Source organism: Castanea sativa, chromosome 7 (genome assembly GCF_040712315.1).
Source record: "Castanea sativa cultivar Marrone di Chiusa Pesio chromosome 7, ASM4071231v1".
NCBI lineage: Eukaryota > Viridiplantae > Streptophyta > Magnoliopsida > Fagales > Fagaceae > Castanea > Castanea sativa.
In genome coordinates, this window is record NC_134019.1 from 36,181,819 (window position 1) to 36,200,297 (window position 18,479).

The 18,479-nt window shown below is 33.1% G+C and overlaps 2 protein-coding genes and 1 pseudogene across 2 annotated transcripts; 1 reads left to right on the forward strand and 2 right to left on the reverse strand.

The window, feature by feature from the left end:
• Positions 1–3,475: 3,475 nt before the first annotated feature.
• LOC142642545 (agglutinin-like) lies at positions 3,476–7,878 on the forward strand (annotated as a pseudogene).
• A 2,630-nt stretch (positions 7,879–10,508) lies between these two features.
• LOC142644395 (uncharacterized) lies at positions 10,509–17,696 on the reverse strand. The gene is made up of 3 exons (XM_075819020.1): positions 17,591–17,696; positions 10,892–11,051; positions 10,509–10,765 (listed from the first exon to the last, which is right to left on the reverse strand). The coding sequence occupies exons 2-3, from the start codon at positions 11,049–11,051 to the stop codon at positions 10,509–10,511; spliced, it is 417 nt and encodes a 138-aa protein (XP_075675135.1). The 5' UTR covers positions 17,591–17,696.
• LOC142644396 (uncharacterized) lies at positions 11,675–14,404 on the reverse strand. Its single transcript, XM_075819021.1, has 4 exons — positions 13,712–14,404; positions 13,066–13,652; positions 12,659–12,980; positions 11,675–12,391 (listed from the first exon to the last, which is right to left on the reverse strand). The coding sequence occupies exons 1-4, from the start codon at positions 14,402–14,404 to the stop codon at positions 11,675–11,677; spliced, it is 2,319 nt and encodes a 772-aa protein (XP_075675136.1).
• Positions 17,697–18,479: the final 783 nt, after the last annotated feature.

Consider the following 18,479-nt stretch of genomic DNA (forward strand, 5'->3'; position numbering starts at 1 on the left):
AAAATATATCAGTAAAAAGCTGAATAAGCTGTCCCCAGATGGGCACTATGTCTCGTGAAGGAGATGCCACTAGTTTATCTCCCTTTCTCCTCTCCTTGGAACCAAACTATTTTATTTTTAAAAGGCCATCCTTAAAATATGTGCTTATTGTACTGAATCCAATCCCCCCCTCCCCATCCCTACCCCAAGATCCAGGTTGAACCTTTTGCAGTTTGGTGCATTTCCTGGCTCTTCAAGACAACATTTGCACACAATCCATATGCGGGCAAAGATTGGGTCCAATACTCCATTATAGTAAATCTAAGCCAAGTCCTTCATCTACTAACCATATAAAAAGAGGCAATACGCTTATCTACAATAATTTTGGTTTGTTCAAGTGTTGTGCCAAAACGGTGCATCCGGGTGAGAAAAAGGCAAAACTTTAAATGGCGCGTTTTATTGAGAATTTTTTTTTCAACACAAAGGCGGTGAGGGAGAGAGATAGGAGCAGAGGAGTTGGTGAGAGAGACTATGGAAATCACTAGGCCTCTCTCCCTCACATTGGGTTACAGACTTTCTCTGTTAGGAGAAAATAGATTTATTTCTCACATTCTTTCCTTATTTGATTGAATTTTTATGAGTTTTTCCTTGTCGGTTGCTTTACTTGTAGTGTTGGATCATGAAGATTTTCAGTTTGGGAACACAAATGGAGGAAGAGAAGGACGCTTTTTTGGGGCTTATAATTGGCATATATAAGAGTCTGTCTGAGTGATTTCCAAGCTCAAGCCAAGTCTTCTATAATCTTTTTCATTCTTATAATTTTAATATCTGACTTTATGTGTTTGAAATAGCTATGTATAAGTAAATTTCTTTTTGGGTTTGTCTAATATTTTACATACCCAGTTGGGTTTGGCCTTTTGTGTCTTCTTTATTTGGATTAATTTCCTGTTTGTTGATATGAATTCCCCAAATTTTGTTAGGATGGCTCTTACCAATCAGATTCGGCTTCTACATGACTTGTGCTGTCAAATTGAGAGATGAGGGGAAGGAAACAGATCAAAATTTATGTTCACCCATCAAAGGAGAGAGGGATTAAGAAAAAAAAATTTTAAAGTTAGAGCAACTACAATGTAACTTTATTCAGGTTCTATCTCTCACAATCTTGATTTGAGTTTCTAGATTACAGGTGCAACAAATTCAAGCACACACAGAAGGAGCAAATGATTTTGTGAGTATATAATAACTTCATTTGGCATGAATAACAATAAAAGTGAATAACTTCATTTCAATAGATTCATTGCTATATTGTAGGACTGGGAAGCAAAAGGGAATTTAACTTATGTTCATTTAGGAATTTTGGTGATGCAGAGCACATATTGATAAGGGGCATTATTGAAAACTGAGGGTCCAGTGATATACAAATAATTTGCATTTTATATTTTCATCTATCTCTGCGATGATATATTGCTTTGTCATGTAGTTTTATTTGTTTCATATAGCCTCTCATCATCAAAAGGTTGGGTTGTCTTAACATGCTTAGCTCTTATGTTTTAGCGTAAAGCAAAGTTAGGAGCATTCAAGTTCTGTTTTGATTTAGATAACTACACTTTTGCTCAAACTGGTTAGAAGTGTGCTTAGACTATCCATTTTATCTTCTATATGTTTCTAAAGGTAAGGAATCCATCTTTTTTTAATGTAGCACTCACCATTTGTTATTTCTCATAGCCTCGCTAGGATGCTTGATAATTAATTACCTGATAAAAAGTCCATTTGCTAACATATAGTGGATTCAATAGTTGTTTCATTAATAGGTGAAGTAGAATGCAATATTCCACTGTCATGTAAAGGACCAACATCAAAACACACCCATTTCTTTAAAGATAAAGCACTATTGAAATATAATCTTACAAAGAATGTGAAGTAAAAATGCACACATAAAGAAAGATGATCAGGTGACTTTAGTAAGGGACAAGTGAAATAACACTAAACAAATGAAAAGTTCTGAAATGAACCCTCAGTTCCTAGAAAGTTCTGAAATGAACATAATTCTACAACTTTTTGTCCTACTTTTTTTCTTGGCCTTGGAACGTGATACAACATAAAGGGAAAGAAGCCAGTACTTCATTCTTAACTCAAGCATAAATGGAAAAAAAATAAAAAGTTACAAAGCAAGGAGAGAACATGGAAGATTAAATGTTGTATATGTGACAATAGTTCTACTTTAATTATTGACTAAACAAATCATTTAAAAAAAATACTTTACATCTAATCTAAGTTGCTTGGATAATTGAATCGCATTCATATTTAGATTGCAATAATAAAGGAGACAACTATCTTAATTGATAGCCTAGGTAGTCAACAATTGAAAAAGATTACTGGCTTTAGTGAAACCTTGGACAACAAAGAAAATAGATTAAGACTTATTTTTTAGGATTTTGAAAAAGAAAATAGGAAGTTCTACATCTTTCTTCAACATGATCTCCAAACCTTGGCGGTGTGTCTTGCTGATGCAAATATGTACAACTTCACACTTTTTCCAGGGTACGGATTTTAATTCTTTTGCTTGATGGATTTAATTTTATAGGTTTGTTCAATTTAAGTTTATCTGATTTTTGCACATGTTATTTCAGTTTCATTATGTGATTGTGTAAGTTGGTTTGGTTTTATTGTGTTATTTCATATCCAAACTGTGTGTGTTTGCTTTTTCTGTTTCAATTTCTACTTATTTTTTCTTTTAAGTTTTATGTTGTAGTCATGGTTAGAAAGTTAGAATGGTTATATAAGGTGTTCTACTTGTTACCTAGAAAACAATGATTTACTAGGTTTTAATCTTCTACACCTATAATCTTATTAATGGAAACTTCGAAGACACATATATGCCTTTTATTATCTTGTTCTTTTTTATTCCTTTTCTCATGCATAAGGGGGTTCATTAAGAACTAAGTAAGCTAAACATCATAGCTTAATAAGATAACGAAGGAAGCACAAATAACAAAATCTTCATTGTGAATGGTTGCAAGTGTTTGATGAAAAGCTTCAATAGCAGCATATGACATCTCACATTCCAAAAATTTAACTATCATGACAATGTCATAGCAAAACTTAGTTGCTTATTGTTGGAAGTTGATGATATTCGTTTTCATTCTTAAAAATTGTTGGTCAATAGATATTGCTTTTAACAAAGGGGTTCTAAGAGACTATCATGGTAAAATAAATATTCATTTGTTGATTTGCTACTCTTTAAGTATTTATGTAATCAATATTCTTATAAAGGAGATTAGTATTGTATGACATACTTTTTTTAGTACATGATTTTCATACTTTTTCAAATAGAAGCTCTATCTTAATTTTTTCACTCAATGGGTATCACGTGCCACCCTAACTAGTAATTACAAGGACACGTATGGTATGGTCCTTTGGGAGTATAAATTTGTAAGTATGCATCTCTCTATAGTTATAAAAGGAGTTGCCATTCGTTGTGGTAACCTGGAAGGCAATGAAAAAGAATATGGAACTCCTTTTGCATCTCTTTTCTTTTATAAAAGCCAAAAGAGATGTCATTCTTTGTAGTAATGCAACGAAAAAGAATATAGGTTGTCACTTCAGTACTAATCTCTTTATTTTAATAATAAAAAAAAAAAAAATCAAAACAATTGTCGTTGTTGTTATATAAATACTTGTATATGTGTTGCAGCTTTTGCAGGTTGCAACATGGAGGAGTGCTTGAAGATTGGACCGTGGGGAGGTAAAGGTGGAAACCAATGGAGCTTCAAGGCCGATAAGGGTGGGATCACTGAGATAGTAATTTTTCATGGAGTTGCCATCGATTCAATTTCATTGAAATGTTGTGATCAAGATGGTGTACTCCAAAATTCTAACAAGATTGGTGGTTCTGGCGGCGATCGAAATGACAAGGTACATATTGCTACTGCCCTCATAAAATTAACTCAGTTACAATCATGCATTTTTTTTAAGCTGATTTTTTATTTAACTGCATAATATTATATGTGTAGATTTTGCTCGACTGGCCTAAAGAGTACTTGACATCCATGAGTGGTACATTTGCGGTTTACTCGAACTATACTGTAATCCATTCCCTACGTTTTTATACAAATAAGACCGAGTATGGACCCTATGGACTTGAGAAAGGTACACCATTCTCCTTACCTATGGAGGGTGGCATAATTGTTGGATTCCATGGTCGTGCTGATCTTTATGTTGATGCCATTGGTGTCCACGTAAAAACAATGCAGCAAGAGGTTTGGTTTCCCAAAGTTGTTGTTTTATTATTAAGTAATTTAATGAAGCTAGGAAGGACTAAACGATGTTATATATTGATGATCAAATTGTTTAAATTTTATAATATATAGTTGGAGAATAATATGAAAGCGGTTGTACCTCGAGGACCTGGGCCGTAGGGTGGGCATGGTGGGAAGGAATGGGATGATGGAGTTTTTTCTGGAATCCGGGAATTGCATTTGCACGTTGGAGATTCAATGATTCATGCCATTCGTGTGTTGTATGAAAGCAGAGACCGGAGGCCTGTTTGGTCACAGAAGCATGGCGGAGCAGGCGGTGATATAATTAATACGGTAATTTATTAATTATTATTATTATTAGAATAATATGCAATTTTCACCTTCTAAGTTTTACTGAAATTTATTTCAGTTTTTTTTTTTTTTTAATACAAGATAGAATTTCTACTTTAGTTTAACTAGCCGTGAACATACGCGTTACACATGATAATTATTTTTAAGGTGGTTTTATTAATTTTTTTTTTACAATTTAAACTAATTTAATAAAGAGTAATGTATTTTGTAATTATATTTTTATTTATGATAAGAACAATCATAAATGTAATATAGGAATAATCATAAATCATAAATTTAATAATTGTTGTCGTACTAAAATGAAAAAAATACAATTTTTCTCAGAAATTCAAAAGGCAAGTTAAAGAAAATGTTTATTTTTTAATAAAAGTTACTTATAACATTTTGTGAATCATTAAAAAGAATATAAAATTTGAAAATTATTCTTTTAGTTTTAAACAAACTTTCTCATACTTCTTTTTTTAGCCTACAATCCAAAACATTGAAAAAAGTAACCAAAAAAATTAATAAAACTTAACTATGATTAATTAATTGGACCAATTAGGAAAACAATTTGTTGTTTATAATCTACTAAGGTTATTTTCTTTGCAGAAATTGTAATTTTGTCCACCCAAACATATAATCAAATAAACAATTATTAGCAAAATCTAAGAATTAAATTTCTATATATGCATTGTTATAAAATAATAATAATAATTAAAGTAAAATTGTGAAAGATGAAATTTGTCTCTCATCCTATAATTTTTGTTTAGCCAACCCTTGCTTTTCTCTAAATAAATAGCATTATAGAGTACTTCTAATACAATTATTAAGAGTACTTTGTCCACCACAAAGGATTAAAAAGTAAACAAAAATGATTAAAGTCTCATAGTTTAACATCTAAATTGAGCGCTATAAAAATCATGCTAGCTACCAAATTACAAAAACTACCAAATTAAATTATCCAAATCGTGCTATGTATTATAATAATATTATATTTTTATATTTAATCTTTATAACGCAATATAGGATAACCTTTAACAATCAAATAGAGAGAAAAAAAAAAAACACAACAATTAAAAAAAGCAAAACTGAATCGCATTAACTTAAAGTAGATTAAAGAATATAAAAAATTATCAATCTAAAGCAAAGATGCAAGAAAGATAAAAAATAAAAATCCACCCAAAAATTGTGTGTGAGAGAGAGAGAGAGAGAGAGAGAGAGAGAGAATCTTTTTTTTTTTTGTAAGGGAAAACTATGCATAGAATGAAAGAGATAGTGACAAATTTATAGTAAGAGGGTGTGAATGAGAAGAGACAAAAATAGAGAAAGATGAAGGTAAAGATGAAGAATGATATTAATGTAGAGAGTAGTGGGGAGATGAGAAGGTGAGGGAAGGAGAAAGGTTAGAGAAGTAGTGGGAAAATGAAATGGTAAGGGAGAGAGAAAGGTTGGAGAAGTGTAAATATAAAATATAAAAAATATATAAAAAATAACTATAAGAAAATGAAAAGAAAATAGATAATGACGTGGACGCTGATATGGCTCAACATGAGCGTAGCAGAATTAAACGCTACGCTTCAGCTTTTAGTAATATATAAATTTTAGTGTATATGTATGTGAAACTTCCTCCTGGAGACTTGAACTCTGACCCTTGCTCCCCACACCCCACAAACACTTATATTTGTAAAGTGACCATCGTACCAAGGGTGTGCGGTAGTTATTTCAGTCTTTTAACTTTACTTTTGTTCAATTGAGTCATAAAGTTTCAAATTTGTTCCTCTAAAAAAATTTTAAATTTATTTAATTCATGTGTTTTTTCCAATTCCATTAAAAAGTTGTCATTAAGGTTGCGTTTGGGATAACTTATATTGGATAGCCTCTTTGACTATTTATTTTTTTTTACTATTTACCTTTTTTCTACTATTCTTGGGTCTTATTGCACTTTTTGATACTATTCATAGAGTCCACTGTATTACTTCAGTTAACTTTTAACTCTATCTATAGTAATTTCAGCAAAAAAATTTCAATTTTAACTAAATAAGCTGTTTTCAAACAGAACTCAAGTATACAATTAACTAAAGAAAAAATGTTGAAAAAAAATTTCTTAAAAAAAGTTATAAAATATTTTTATTAATTTTATAGATTTTTTTTATGTGAAAATAATTCCTTTTAATAACAATTAAAAAAAATTGGACAGAATGCCTAAATAGAATAATTTTAAAACTTAGATGACTTAATTGAACGAAAATAAAGTTAAAGGATTAAAATGAATTTATACCAAACTTCAGAGGTGCAATTTGCACTTTAGCCTTATTATTATTATTATTAGAGTATTTATTAATTTACATTATACTATCAATTATATATATATATATATATATTGTACTATAAATGTAAATTTTACATTATATTATTATAGACTAAACAAATGTATACAATATTGTACACATTTGTTTAATCGACAATGTCAATCTTACATTGCTAATATAATGGAAAGAATTTCTTTATTATTATTCAATTCATAAAAAAATTGCAGTTATAATTCTAAAATATTATACAAAGATGTTAAATACCATGTTACTTTGATTTGTAGTTGGGGTGTAGAACATACAATAAACTTTACAAGCTTACATAATTTTTATTTTTATTTATCCAAAAAGTGTTTTCTTCTTTCTTCTTGATAAAAATAGAGCAAAGCTAAATTGTATGCTTTGTCCCTAAGAGTTTGGTTTTAAGTTCGGTTTTGGTCTTTAAATTTAAAAAAATTTGAATTTTGGCCTTTTCCAATTTTATATTTGGAATAATCTTGGCCTTCCAAAGTTCCATCCATGAGTTGATTCTTTTTGATTTCTTAAAAATATGAGATGGGTTTGAGTGGTCCCTTAATAATTATATGTTAGCTTTAAATGGAGAGATCATATTATTACCTTCTAAAAAATTTCAAAAACCAAATCCAAACTCTTAAAAAATTAATTGATGGACCAAAATTAAACATATACTACTACATCATAGGGACCAAAAGTTTATTTTACCCAAAATCTATATTTTGGTTTGGCAGATAAAGTTTGATATATCGACGGAATTCTTGGTTGGCCTTGTGGGATTTTCTGGACCTGTAAAAGGGACTGATAACTTCGAAGCCTTGCGGTCCATTACATTCTACACAAACAATGGCAGTTATGGGCCCTATGGTGATGAGATTGGTCATGCTTTCACATCAAATGTTGCTGCAGGAAAGGTTGTTGGTTTCCATGGAAGAAGTGGTGTCTATTTAGACGCGATAGGAGTGCATATGGAATACTTTTGAACATGTTGCTTGGGAATGAGCTTTCATAAATAATTTATTGGTAGTAGAATGTGTTTCTTTTTTAATTGGGTTTGAAGTGATGAATCGGAATAAAATATGAACTTAAAGAAAGTGAGAGACACTTTTCCTCTTCTTCTTTAAACTGGAGGATAATAGAGCATGATTCTATGGGTGATTTGAAATTTGTTGTGGTGGTGTTGTTGTTCTGTTTAGTTGTGTCGAGTTTCTTATCTATTTGTACATTTCTTTTGAAATAAAATTGCTCATCCAATTGTATAATTAATTTATCGTTTCTTTTTCCTCTTAGGATAAAGTTGATTTTTGGGTCAATGTTGATAATATCGTGTAACAAGGAGAGCCATAATTTACTATATATAGTAAGGAATTTTTATTTAAAAATAAAGTTTAGTTATAAAATTAATTGTAACCTAAGCCTACAATGAAAATTGTGTTCACTACAACAAAATGTATTTTTAGTGACGAAAAAATTCGTCACTAAAATTCCAGTATTTTGTCACTAAGAACCTTTAGTGACAAAATTGGACTTTTAGTGACGAAATTCATTTCGTCGCTGAAACCCCGTCACTAAAAGTCTTGGTGACAAAAAATTTCGTCACTAAAAGTCCGATTTGATTTTTTTTTTTTAAACTTTTAGAGACGAAAATATTTCGTCACTAAATGTTTTCCTCACTAAAAACACCATTCAGTGACGAAAATATTTCGTCACTAAAAACACTTTAGATTATTAAATCATATTTAGTGACGAATAATTTTGTCACTAAAACTATTTATTGGGTACATATAGTGACGAAAAAGTTCGTCACTAAAACTATTTTTAAGAAAATCCATGCATATATAGTGATGAAAATTTTCGTCACCAAAACTATTTCTTACAAAATTTTGTTACATTTAGTAACAAAATATTTCGTCACTAAAACTTATTTTCTATTTTTATTTTTTTCATGGTTTTGATATTAACCTGTAACCTGTTATTACATTACTAAAACCTCACATTTGAATAAGACATTTATTTCAACAACACATTTATAAAAAAAGATCCATACATTCCACAAGTAAAAAATAAAACAAATATCTAATTCAAACTCCTTCCATACAATAATTGTTTTCAGCATATAAAATAACTCAAGATGTTTTATAACAATATAAAAAGTGTAGCATAATATAATTAGAACAAACGGAAGATGTCCTCATATGTCTTCAAGTAATGCCAAAAGTAAATCTCCTTAAAACCACCAATAAGAAATCTGCACAAATATAAAACCAATACTACATTAAAATCATAAAGTAAAAACATTAATTATGTTAGGAGAAACATTTCTAATAATACATTAAGAGTAGTCACACCATGTAATGTGGGTCAATTGCTAGAAGAAAGTACTAACCAAAACATGTTTTAACTTGAAGTTGAATCACCCCCATAGGTAAGAGCGTCATCATAACCATTTCTCCTTAAAAAGTTAAGAATATTCTTTTGGACCTCTTCTTGCTTAGCTCGTGCCTCTTGGTCCCTAGCTCGCTCCTCTTGGTCCCTAGCTCTTGCCTCTTTGAGCTCAATAATCTCATTTTCTAACCGTTGAATATACTCCACCGAGGAATTAGATGAGGCGGTGGTTACTAGAGAAGAGGAAGATCTCATGCCAAGTCCTTTTATAATACCGGACTTCTTCTTAAAAACCAAGTTTGAGATCTCCTCTTGTGTAAGGGGAATTGCATTAGGATCTTGACAATGATCCTCTTGCACTTTGAGAATATTTTCCTATCATTTGAAAAAGAGAAACAAACAAACAATCACAACATTAATAATACATATGTTATAGTTTTACAATCATGATAGAGATGGAATGATAAGGATGGAATGATATACATACATATGTCACTTCATCCTCATGGTGTATCCACATATTAGTATTTGGATTGAAATGAACATCTTTGAAGATTTTTGCCAATTCAGGAACTTGGCCATCATTACTATTTGTCTGATTAATTAACATTCAAGTGTTAAATAGTTATACTTAATTAATCACAACATGTAATATACTAAAGTTTAAGAAAAATGAAAAAATACGCACCTCCTCATCAACCCTAACAGCAAGTGCCTTTGTCCCGCATCTATGTTTGCCTGAAGTTTTCTTCCTATTTTCAGAGTTCTTTATTGATTTTTCCTAATAAACAACATTCAAGATATCTATTAGATCATGAATAAAACAGTATATATTTACTTTATCTAAGTATTAATCTAATTAGTTTACAACATAATATAGTAAACATTGGATAATAATAATATATGCATAAATAATTTACCAGCCAATCCTTATTGGTCCATCTTTTATCAATTAGTTCAGTCCACAACTCAAGTTTGGCATTCTTTGGCGGGTGGCTTCTTGCATAGTCAGCACCATGAGATTGTACGAGCTTTTTATAAGCTTGATGCAACTTGTAGGAGCTAGAACTCAATAATCTTCCACATTTTGTATTTAATGTTTTCGTTACCAAGTTGGAATCCCCTAGTAGCTCAAACTGATCCTGTAAAATGAAGTGTATATGTATTATAAAAATACTATTATATGAATTTAATATGCTTAATGACAACAAAGACGAGTTAGACGTTATCAATGTAAATTTACCGCGATATTTTGAAGCACCACATCTCTAGTAGCAGCATCAACATTTTTCCAATTTTTCACGTTGTAACTAGACAAATTACTTCGCACTTGTAAACCAATTTGATTGACAAGCTTGCACGCATTCTTCCCAACAGGAGCATCATATTCTGCAGCTATACGTATTGGCAACTTACCATTTTTTTCAACAAGTGCCCGTACTGCTATACCACGTGTTGTTCCACGGGTATTTCTGCTAGCAGATCCTATTTAAACATTATTAATGTTAAGAAATTATGCATTCCATGTATATTATAACTAAATTAAGTGAAGTATAATCTCAATAGTAAAAACAGGGTGCAGTTGTAATTAAGTATGTTCTATGTAATTACCAGTTGTGCTAGTTAATGCGCCAGTAGTCTGCACCTCCGCACTAGAAGAACTTTGGATGGGAGGATCTGCTTCAGGAGGTGTTTCCGTAGATTGGACCGTAGATTGAACCACAGGGATAGATGCCTCACCTCGTGAGCATGTAAGTCGTCCTGGTGCCATCTGTAACTAACAAACATACATATAATGGAACAACAAAGTTATTACAAGTAATGGAACAATAAAATTATTATCATCTATTGTATCCTATGGAACATCTATTGTACCTTATGGATTACAGAATTAGATGACTCATCATCATTGTCATCGTCACCAATAGGTGGTACACAATTATCATCTACCACAACACTAGCTCTACTTCTTTTCTCTTTTGCACAATTGGATTGAGCAGTATCCTTTAGAGAAGTTGAGATATGCTTCAATCCCAAAGCATCAATTCTCTCTTGGTTTTGCCTCATTTTATCCAATCTTGCCATCTCATACCTCGGTATGTTATGAGTGTATTTGGCCTTTTTGGGCATTTTTTGAAACTATGCATTTTTCAAAATAAGTACAAAACATCTCAATAACAATTACTACTAACTTTATATATCATAGTCTACGCCATTATCCATATCAAGCAATTCACAAGTGTAAAATTTGAACACAATTACTACTAACTCAACACAACAAATGGTCACATCAATATCCATATCAAGTTCAAGATAAGTACAAAACAATTGCTACTTAGACAAGCATAAAACTTTAAGATAAGCACACAACATTTGAGACAATTGTTATGAACTCTACATATCATAATCCATATCAAGATCAACATCAGGTATGTCATGCTCTTCATTTTGATTAGCATCTCTTGAAGTTCCACCTTCAAGAACAACCTCAGTTTCAACATCACCCATATAATAGTCAATAATATTGTCCTCAACATTGATAGAGACAACATCAACAATCGCTTCTTGTTGAAATGCGTCACTATCTTCTGTATTATCATTGGATTCTCCACCCCCGACTTCCGGGACATCAAACACTCCCCTATGTTGGATGGATTGCACAATTTTCCAAAGTTCACCCAATTTGGTATCTTGAAGGTAAAAAACTTGTCTCGCTTGACTAGGAAGTATAAAAGGGTCATTTTCATACCACCGACTTGTAACATCAATGCTTGTGCAGTGTGCATCGGTTCTTATCGTTCTCCTTCGACCATTGGTACCAGTATTGTACCATTCACACTGGAACAAAACAACTTTATGGCGAACCACATACTCCAATTCCCAAATTTTGCACACATGACCATAGAAGTCGTGCATTTCTCCCTCATGGTCCCCTTCGGTACATACACCACTATTTTGGGTTACACGACGATTGTCTAGGTCCCTTGTATGGAATTTTACACCATTGACCATACAAACTGTGTACTCCTTCACATGCGGCTTAGGACCATTTGCTAATGACCATAACTCTTTAGTAGCTTCTGGTGACTCGTTAACCTTCAATCTATTCATCTATAATGACATACAACAAGTGATATTAATTAGTAATAAGTAATGACGAAACTATTTAAATGTTTAATTTTTATTAGTGTGTAATTAAATTTCAAATGTCTTGCACGTTCTCTAAACCACTTGGGAAACTCTTGTCGTTGGATTTGAGTTATGGCTTCTCCAGTAGGATTATGCAATGTACTTTTGTGTTCACTGTTAAAAATAAGGTGATTTATTTTTAGCTAAGCATTGCAGATAATATTCAAAACTTAATCAAACAATACATACATATGAAATCACATACTTTAAATAAGGCTCTAGCTCAGGACTATTGTACAATAAGTACCAATGAGCAGTATCAAGCAATGCACGAGACAAGTTGACATCATTCCGCCTACCACCTGTAGGTCGGGCACTCTGTGAAAAAACTATCAATCCTTCACTAAATTCACCAAAATCTTCATTTCTTTCTCTTCGATTATGCACAGTTTCGATCCCATCAATATACAAAGACCAGTTGTTAATACATTCTTTGAGAATGTAAGCCTCTGCAATCAAACCTTCTGGTCGAGCTTGATTCGAAACGTATCTTTTCAATTTTCCAAGGTACCTACGAGGAAAAAATACACACATTATGTGATTTTATACCACGTGGAAAAGATACAATTGATGGATGCATTAAAGGGTCTAATTACCTTTCAATTTGGTACATCCACCGATATTGTACCGGGCCTCCTAGAATTGCTTCTCGAGGCAAGTGAACAGCAAGGTGGACCATAACATCAAAGAATGCTGGAGGAAAGAACCTCTCAAACTTGCATAGTATAAGAACTATACGTTCTTCTAGTTTCTCCAATTCACTCCTCTTTAGGGTCCTTGAGCATAAGTCTTGAAAGAAGCTGCCCAACTCAAACAATACAATACTAATATCTTTATGTGCAAACCCTCGCAACCCAATTGGAAGAATTCGTTGTAGTAGCACATGACAGTCGTGGCTTTTCAAACCAGATAATCTACCATTTTTTGCATTCATTGACCTTGATATGTTGGCTGCATAGCCATCTGGATACTTGACTGATTTCAAAAAGTCATAGAAACCATCCCTTTCATTTGGGCTTAATGAAAAAAAAGCTCGAGGCTTGTCATATGATCCATCAGGACGTTGTTTCAAATGCAACGTGTGCCTAAAGTTCATATTTTGCAAGTCTATCCGTGCCTTGTCAGTATCCTTGTTTCTCCCCTCAATGCCTAACAAAGTTCCGTAAATACTCTCACTAATGTTCTTCTCCACATGCATGACATCAATGTTGTTCTTCTCCTAAGCTTATACAAAATACTTACCTTTGACCAATTTGGCTCCCCAATGAGTTGTCTCTTCTTAGTACTTGGATGCTTTCCTAAAATTATATTTGGCATTCTATCTAATTGCTCTTGTATCTTTCCCACTTGTAACTCTAAAGATCTCTTCCGTTTCTCCGATAAATCATTATGCAACCGACTATGTCTCCAACGATGTTCCATAGGCAAATAAGCTCGATGGTTAATGAATCCAATTTTACTTTCCAAAGCTTCTGAATATGGTTCATCGTTGCAAGCGTAACAAGAATGATAACCCTTTGTCCTCCACCCAGACACGTTACCAAATCCAGGATAATCATGTATTGTCCACAACAACGTTGCACGCATTTGAAAATGCTCTTTACTATAAGCATCATAAATTTCTACACCTTCTTCCCACAACTCCTTCAACTCGTCAACCAATGGTTTCAAGTAAGTATCAATCTCATTTCCTGGTTGATAGGGACTAGGAATAAGCAAGGACAACATAAAATATGGCTCCTTCATAACCAGCCAAGGAGGTAGATTATAGGGGATAAGTATGACAGGCCACATACTATAGTTGTTGTTCATATTCCCAAAAGGGTTAAATCCATCTGTAGCCAACCCCAACCTTACATTGCGAGGTTCGAGGGCAAAATCAGGATGTTGCAAATCAAACTCCTTCCACTCCTCACTATCAGCCGGATGCCTCATTATCCCATCATCCACTCATTTCTTTATATACCATCTCATGTCCTTAGCTCTTTGGTCTGACATGTACAATCTCCTCAATCTCGGTGTCAACGGGAAGTAACGCAATACCTTATGAGGAATCTTTTTACCTCGGGCACGTGTATCCTTGTACCTAGGCGTCTCACACACCGGACATTTATCAAGGTTTTCATTTTCCTTCCAAAATAGTGCACAATCATTTTTGCATGCATCTATATGCTCATATGACATGCCCAAATCACGTAATATCTTATTTGCTTCATAAGTTGACCTTGGAACCAAGTTATCTTTTGGTAAAACCTTTGTCAGCAATTCTAGCATCATATCAAGTCCCTTATTACTCAAGTTGGTCATTACCTTCACATTCAACATCTCAATAACAAACTTCAAGATACTATAATCAGTGCAACCCGGATACAACTCACGCTTTGCATCTTTCTCAAGTTTGTCAAAATGACGCACCTCCTCATCTTCGGTTGCATTTCTTGGTTCCCCTCTAATTCGATCACCTACTAAGGCATTGATACCACCCATATGATCACCATCCGACATTTCATTATCATGAATGTTCTCGTTCAATACACGAGGTTCTCCATGATTATACCAATTAACGTAGGATTGCATAATCCCACGATGAAGCAAATGGATACGCACAATTTGAAGAGATTGTCGATAGCAATTCACGCAGTGAATACACGGACACGGAATATTACCACTCAAGTCCACAACCGATCTTGCAAAATTAATAAATGTATTGACTCCTTCAATATATGGACGACTTAATCTGCCATCAGGTGTCTTAGCCATTGGCATCCAACTTTTATCCATGTTTGACTAGAATAAGGTAAATGCTACTTTAGTAAAATAAGAATAACTCATGCATAATGTATTCTAACATCTAAGACTATAAGCTACTTAGATAAAGTTTTATCTTATTCATGAATGCACAAGTATTGAAATCAAATAAAATACTATTCATCTAAGTCTAATCAACAATACTCATTAACATTTGCAAGAAATGAAAAACACTCCCAATATTAGTTTAACCCACCTTATAATACCATGCAAGCCACCCGCTTGCTCCAACACAACATACCACCACAAAACCAATCACAAACATCACAAGTATAGAGTTTTACAAATATTGAAATCAAATAAAATACTATTCATCACATCTAATCAACAATACTCACTAACATTTGCAAGAAATGAAAAACACTCCCAATATTAGTTTAACCCACCTTATAACATCATGCAAGTCACCCGTTTGCTCCAACACAACATACCACCACAAAACCAATCACAAACATCACAAGTATAGAGTTTTACAAATATTGAAATTAAATAAAATACTATTCATCACATCTAATCAACAATACTCATTAACATTTGCAAGAAATGAAAAACACTCCCAATATTAGTTTAACCCACCTTATAACACCATGCAAGCCACCCGCTTGCTCCAACACAACATACCACCACAAAACCAATCACAAACATCACAAGTATAGAGTTTTACAAGTATTTAAATCAAATAAAATACTATTCATCACATCTAATCAACAATACTCATTAACATTTGCAAGAAATGAAAAACACTCTCAATATTAGTTTAACCCACCTTATAACACCATGCAAGCCACCCGCTTGCTCCAACACAACATACCACCACAAATCCAATTTCCAACATCACACGTATAAAGTTTTATAAGGTTTTCTACTAAAATTTACTTACTTTGCTCAAGCTAAGCTTACAACTTTTAGAAAAAATCCAAAGTTATTGCAAACAATGTGTATTTAACCTGCAAAAGAAAAGTTAAATTTATAAGTACTTCAATCTTGAAAATGATCCTCTCATAATAAAAAGAAGTAAAGGCACTAGGCCATGAGTGATCAATCACTAGTTTTTGCCAAAGGGACACTTACTGTTGAAATGCTTTCCTGCAGAAAGAGAAACAAAATTGAAAATTGAGGAACACAAACAATAATGTAAAATAACTAACTAAACCATAAAACAATAATCTGCCTTTATCAAAGTGAAGACCCAAAACTGAGACCCAAAAACATTTCACAACAATTTCAGCTAACCCAAAAAGGGTACCATCAAAGTCACCAAAATGCTAAAACAATCACCATTCCACAACCACAACCACCATTCCAGTTCACAAACAACAACAGCACAGCCCTCATCCAAAACAATCTATACAAAATGAGAACGGTCTCTATTCAAACTTAGACAAACCGTCCCACCACAAAGAACAAATCTCAAACAGAAAATATTGACTAAATTTATTCAGTGTTTCAGCCATCAAACAGAATCATCCACTCTCCTAAGTCTAATTCTTTCAATTTATCAGCTTAGTTAACACAGCTCCACCTTTTTGAAAATAGAATTGCTTACCCAAACAAAAAGACAAAGGAGAGTCCTTTAACTATCTAATTAACAATCTAACATCATAGTCATACATCTAAATTTTCCATGTTCACTCAAGAACCAAAGAGAGATTGGATTAAAAGTGATCCTAATTCCATAAGAATTTTTCCCACATAGTGATTCTCTAATCATATAACAATCATGTAATCATTGAAAAGAATAAGATAATTAACTGAGATCATACGAATAATCATCAACCATCGCAGAAAACAACCACAGTACAGGTAATTGATGGGCTTTTCACCCCTGAAGGCAGAGTTTGGTTCCATTCCACTCATGAAGTTCAAAAACAACCACAGAACTAAACAATCGGTAAATAACTCAAAAAAAAAAAACACACAAATGGAAATAAGAACACACAACTTGAAATTTAAAATTCACACCCATATCTAATCTCACAACCTGTAAGTAAAAAAAGCTAATCAAAGGAAATTACTTTTAGTTTAATAATTACTAATCTTTGTTCAGCAAAAAGAGTAACTCACATTCTTATCAATATCAAAACGAAAACAAAAATGCAAATATACCTAAAACAAAGCATTGGCTATAACTCTGTGAGCTACAAAAACTGAACTATAGAAGTAAACAAATTATTATTATTATTATTTCTAAAACTTGAAAAAAAAAAAAAGGAAAAAGAAAACATCAAGCAGAAAAATTAACATCAAGCATTTAGAAACAAAAATTAACAAAAAAAATTAACTCAAAAAGGAAAAAAAGAAAAAGAAAAATACCTGGAAGCGTCGTGACTGAAGCGTCGCCGGAAGCGTCGCCGGATGGTGCGAACTGAAGCGTCGCCGGCGTCTGAATCGTCGCGATGGGCACCAAATCGGCGACGAATGGGAACCGTCGCCGGTAGAACTGAAGCGTCGCCGATCCGAGATAACTGAAGCGTCACCAATCTGAAAGAACTGAGCGTCACCGATCTGAAAAAACTGAAGCGTCGCCGATCCGTTAGAACTGAAGCGTCGCCGATCCAACTGAAGCGTCGCCGATCCTTCAGTCGCTGATCCGATAGAACTGAAGCGTCGCCGATAGAACTGAAGCATCGCCGTCGCCGATAGAACCGTCGCCGTTGCCTATAGGAACCTTCGCCGTCGCCGATAGGAACCGTCACCGTCGCCGTCGCTGATTGTGTGTTGATCTGATGGTTCAGTGTTTTTGGTCTGAAGGTTCTTTGGTGTGGGAGGCTTTTGGGAGCTAAAATAAAAGAGAGAAATGACAAAATAAGAGGCTTAAGTGATCTAATATCCTTAGGTCTTTAGCGACGAACCTTTTCTGTCGCTAATGCCTACTTCGTCGTCGCTAAAGGTATCAAGTTTTTATGCTTTGTTAAGGTTTTTAGTGACGAAATTCATATTTCGTCACTAAAGCATACTTTTAGTGACGAATTGTGATTTCGTCACTAAAAATATGTAAGTGCAAAACCTACAGTGACGAAATATTTCGTCACTAAAAATTTCAACTTTTAGTGACGAAATATTTCGTCACTATAGATTAATTAAACTCGCGCCAAAGTTTCCCTCCCCTGGCGCCCATTTTTCAGATCACAATAGTGACGAAATTTATTTTTCGTCACTAAATGTTATAATTTTTTTCAGCTTTAGTGACGAAATGCATATT

Excerpts from the sequence above, each read along its gene's own strand:
- LOC142644395 (XM_075819020.1), bottom strand. The coding sequence starts at position 11,051 with ATGGCACCAGGACGACTTACATGCTCACGAGGTGAGGCATCTATCCCT. Across the intron at positions 10,766-10,891 it reads CGCATTAACTAGCACAACTG|GATCTGCTAGCAGAAATACC; the intron begins GTAATTACATAG and ends ATGTTTAAATAG.
- LOC142644396 (XM_075819021.1), bottom strand. The coding sequence starts at position 14,404 with ATGAGGCATCCGGCTGATAGTGAGGAGTGGAAGGAGTTTGATTTGCAA. Across the intron at positions 12,981-13,065 it reads TGGATGTACCAAATTGAAAG|GTACCTTGGAAAATTGAAAA; the intron begins GTAATTAGACCC and ends TTTTCCTCGTAG. Across the intron at positions 12,392-12,658 it reads TAAAGTATGTGATTTCATAT|ATGAATAGATTGAAGGTTAA; the intron begins GTATGTATTGTT and ends ATGTCATTATAG.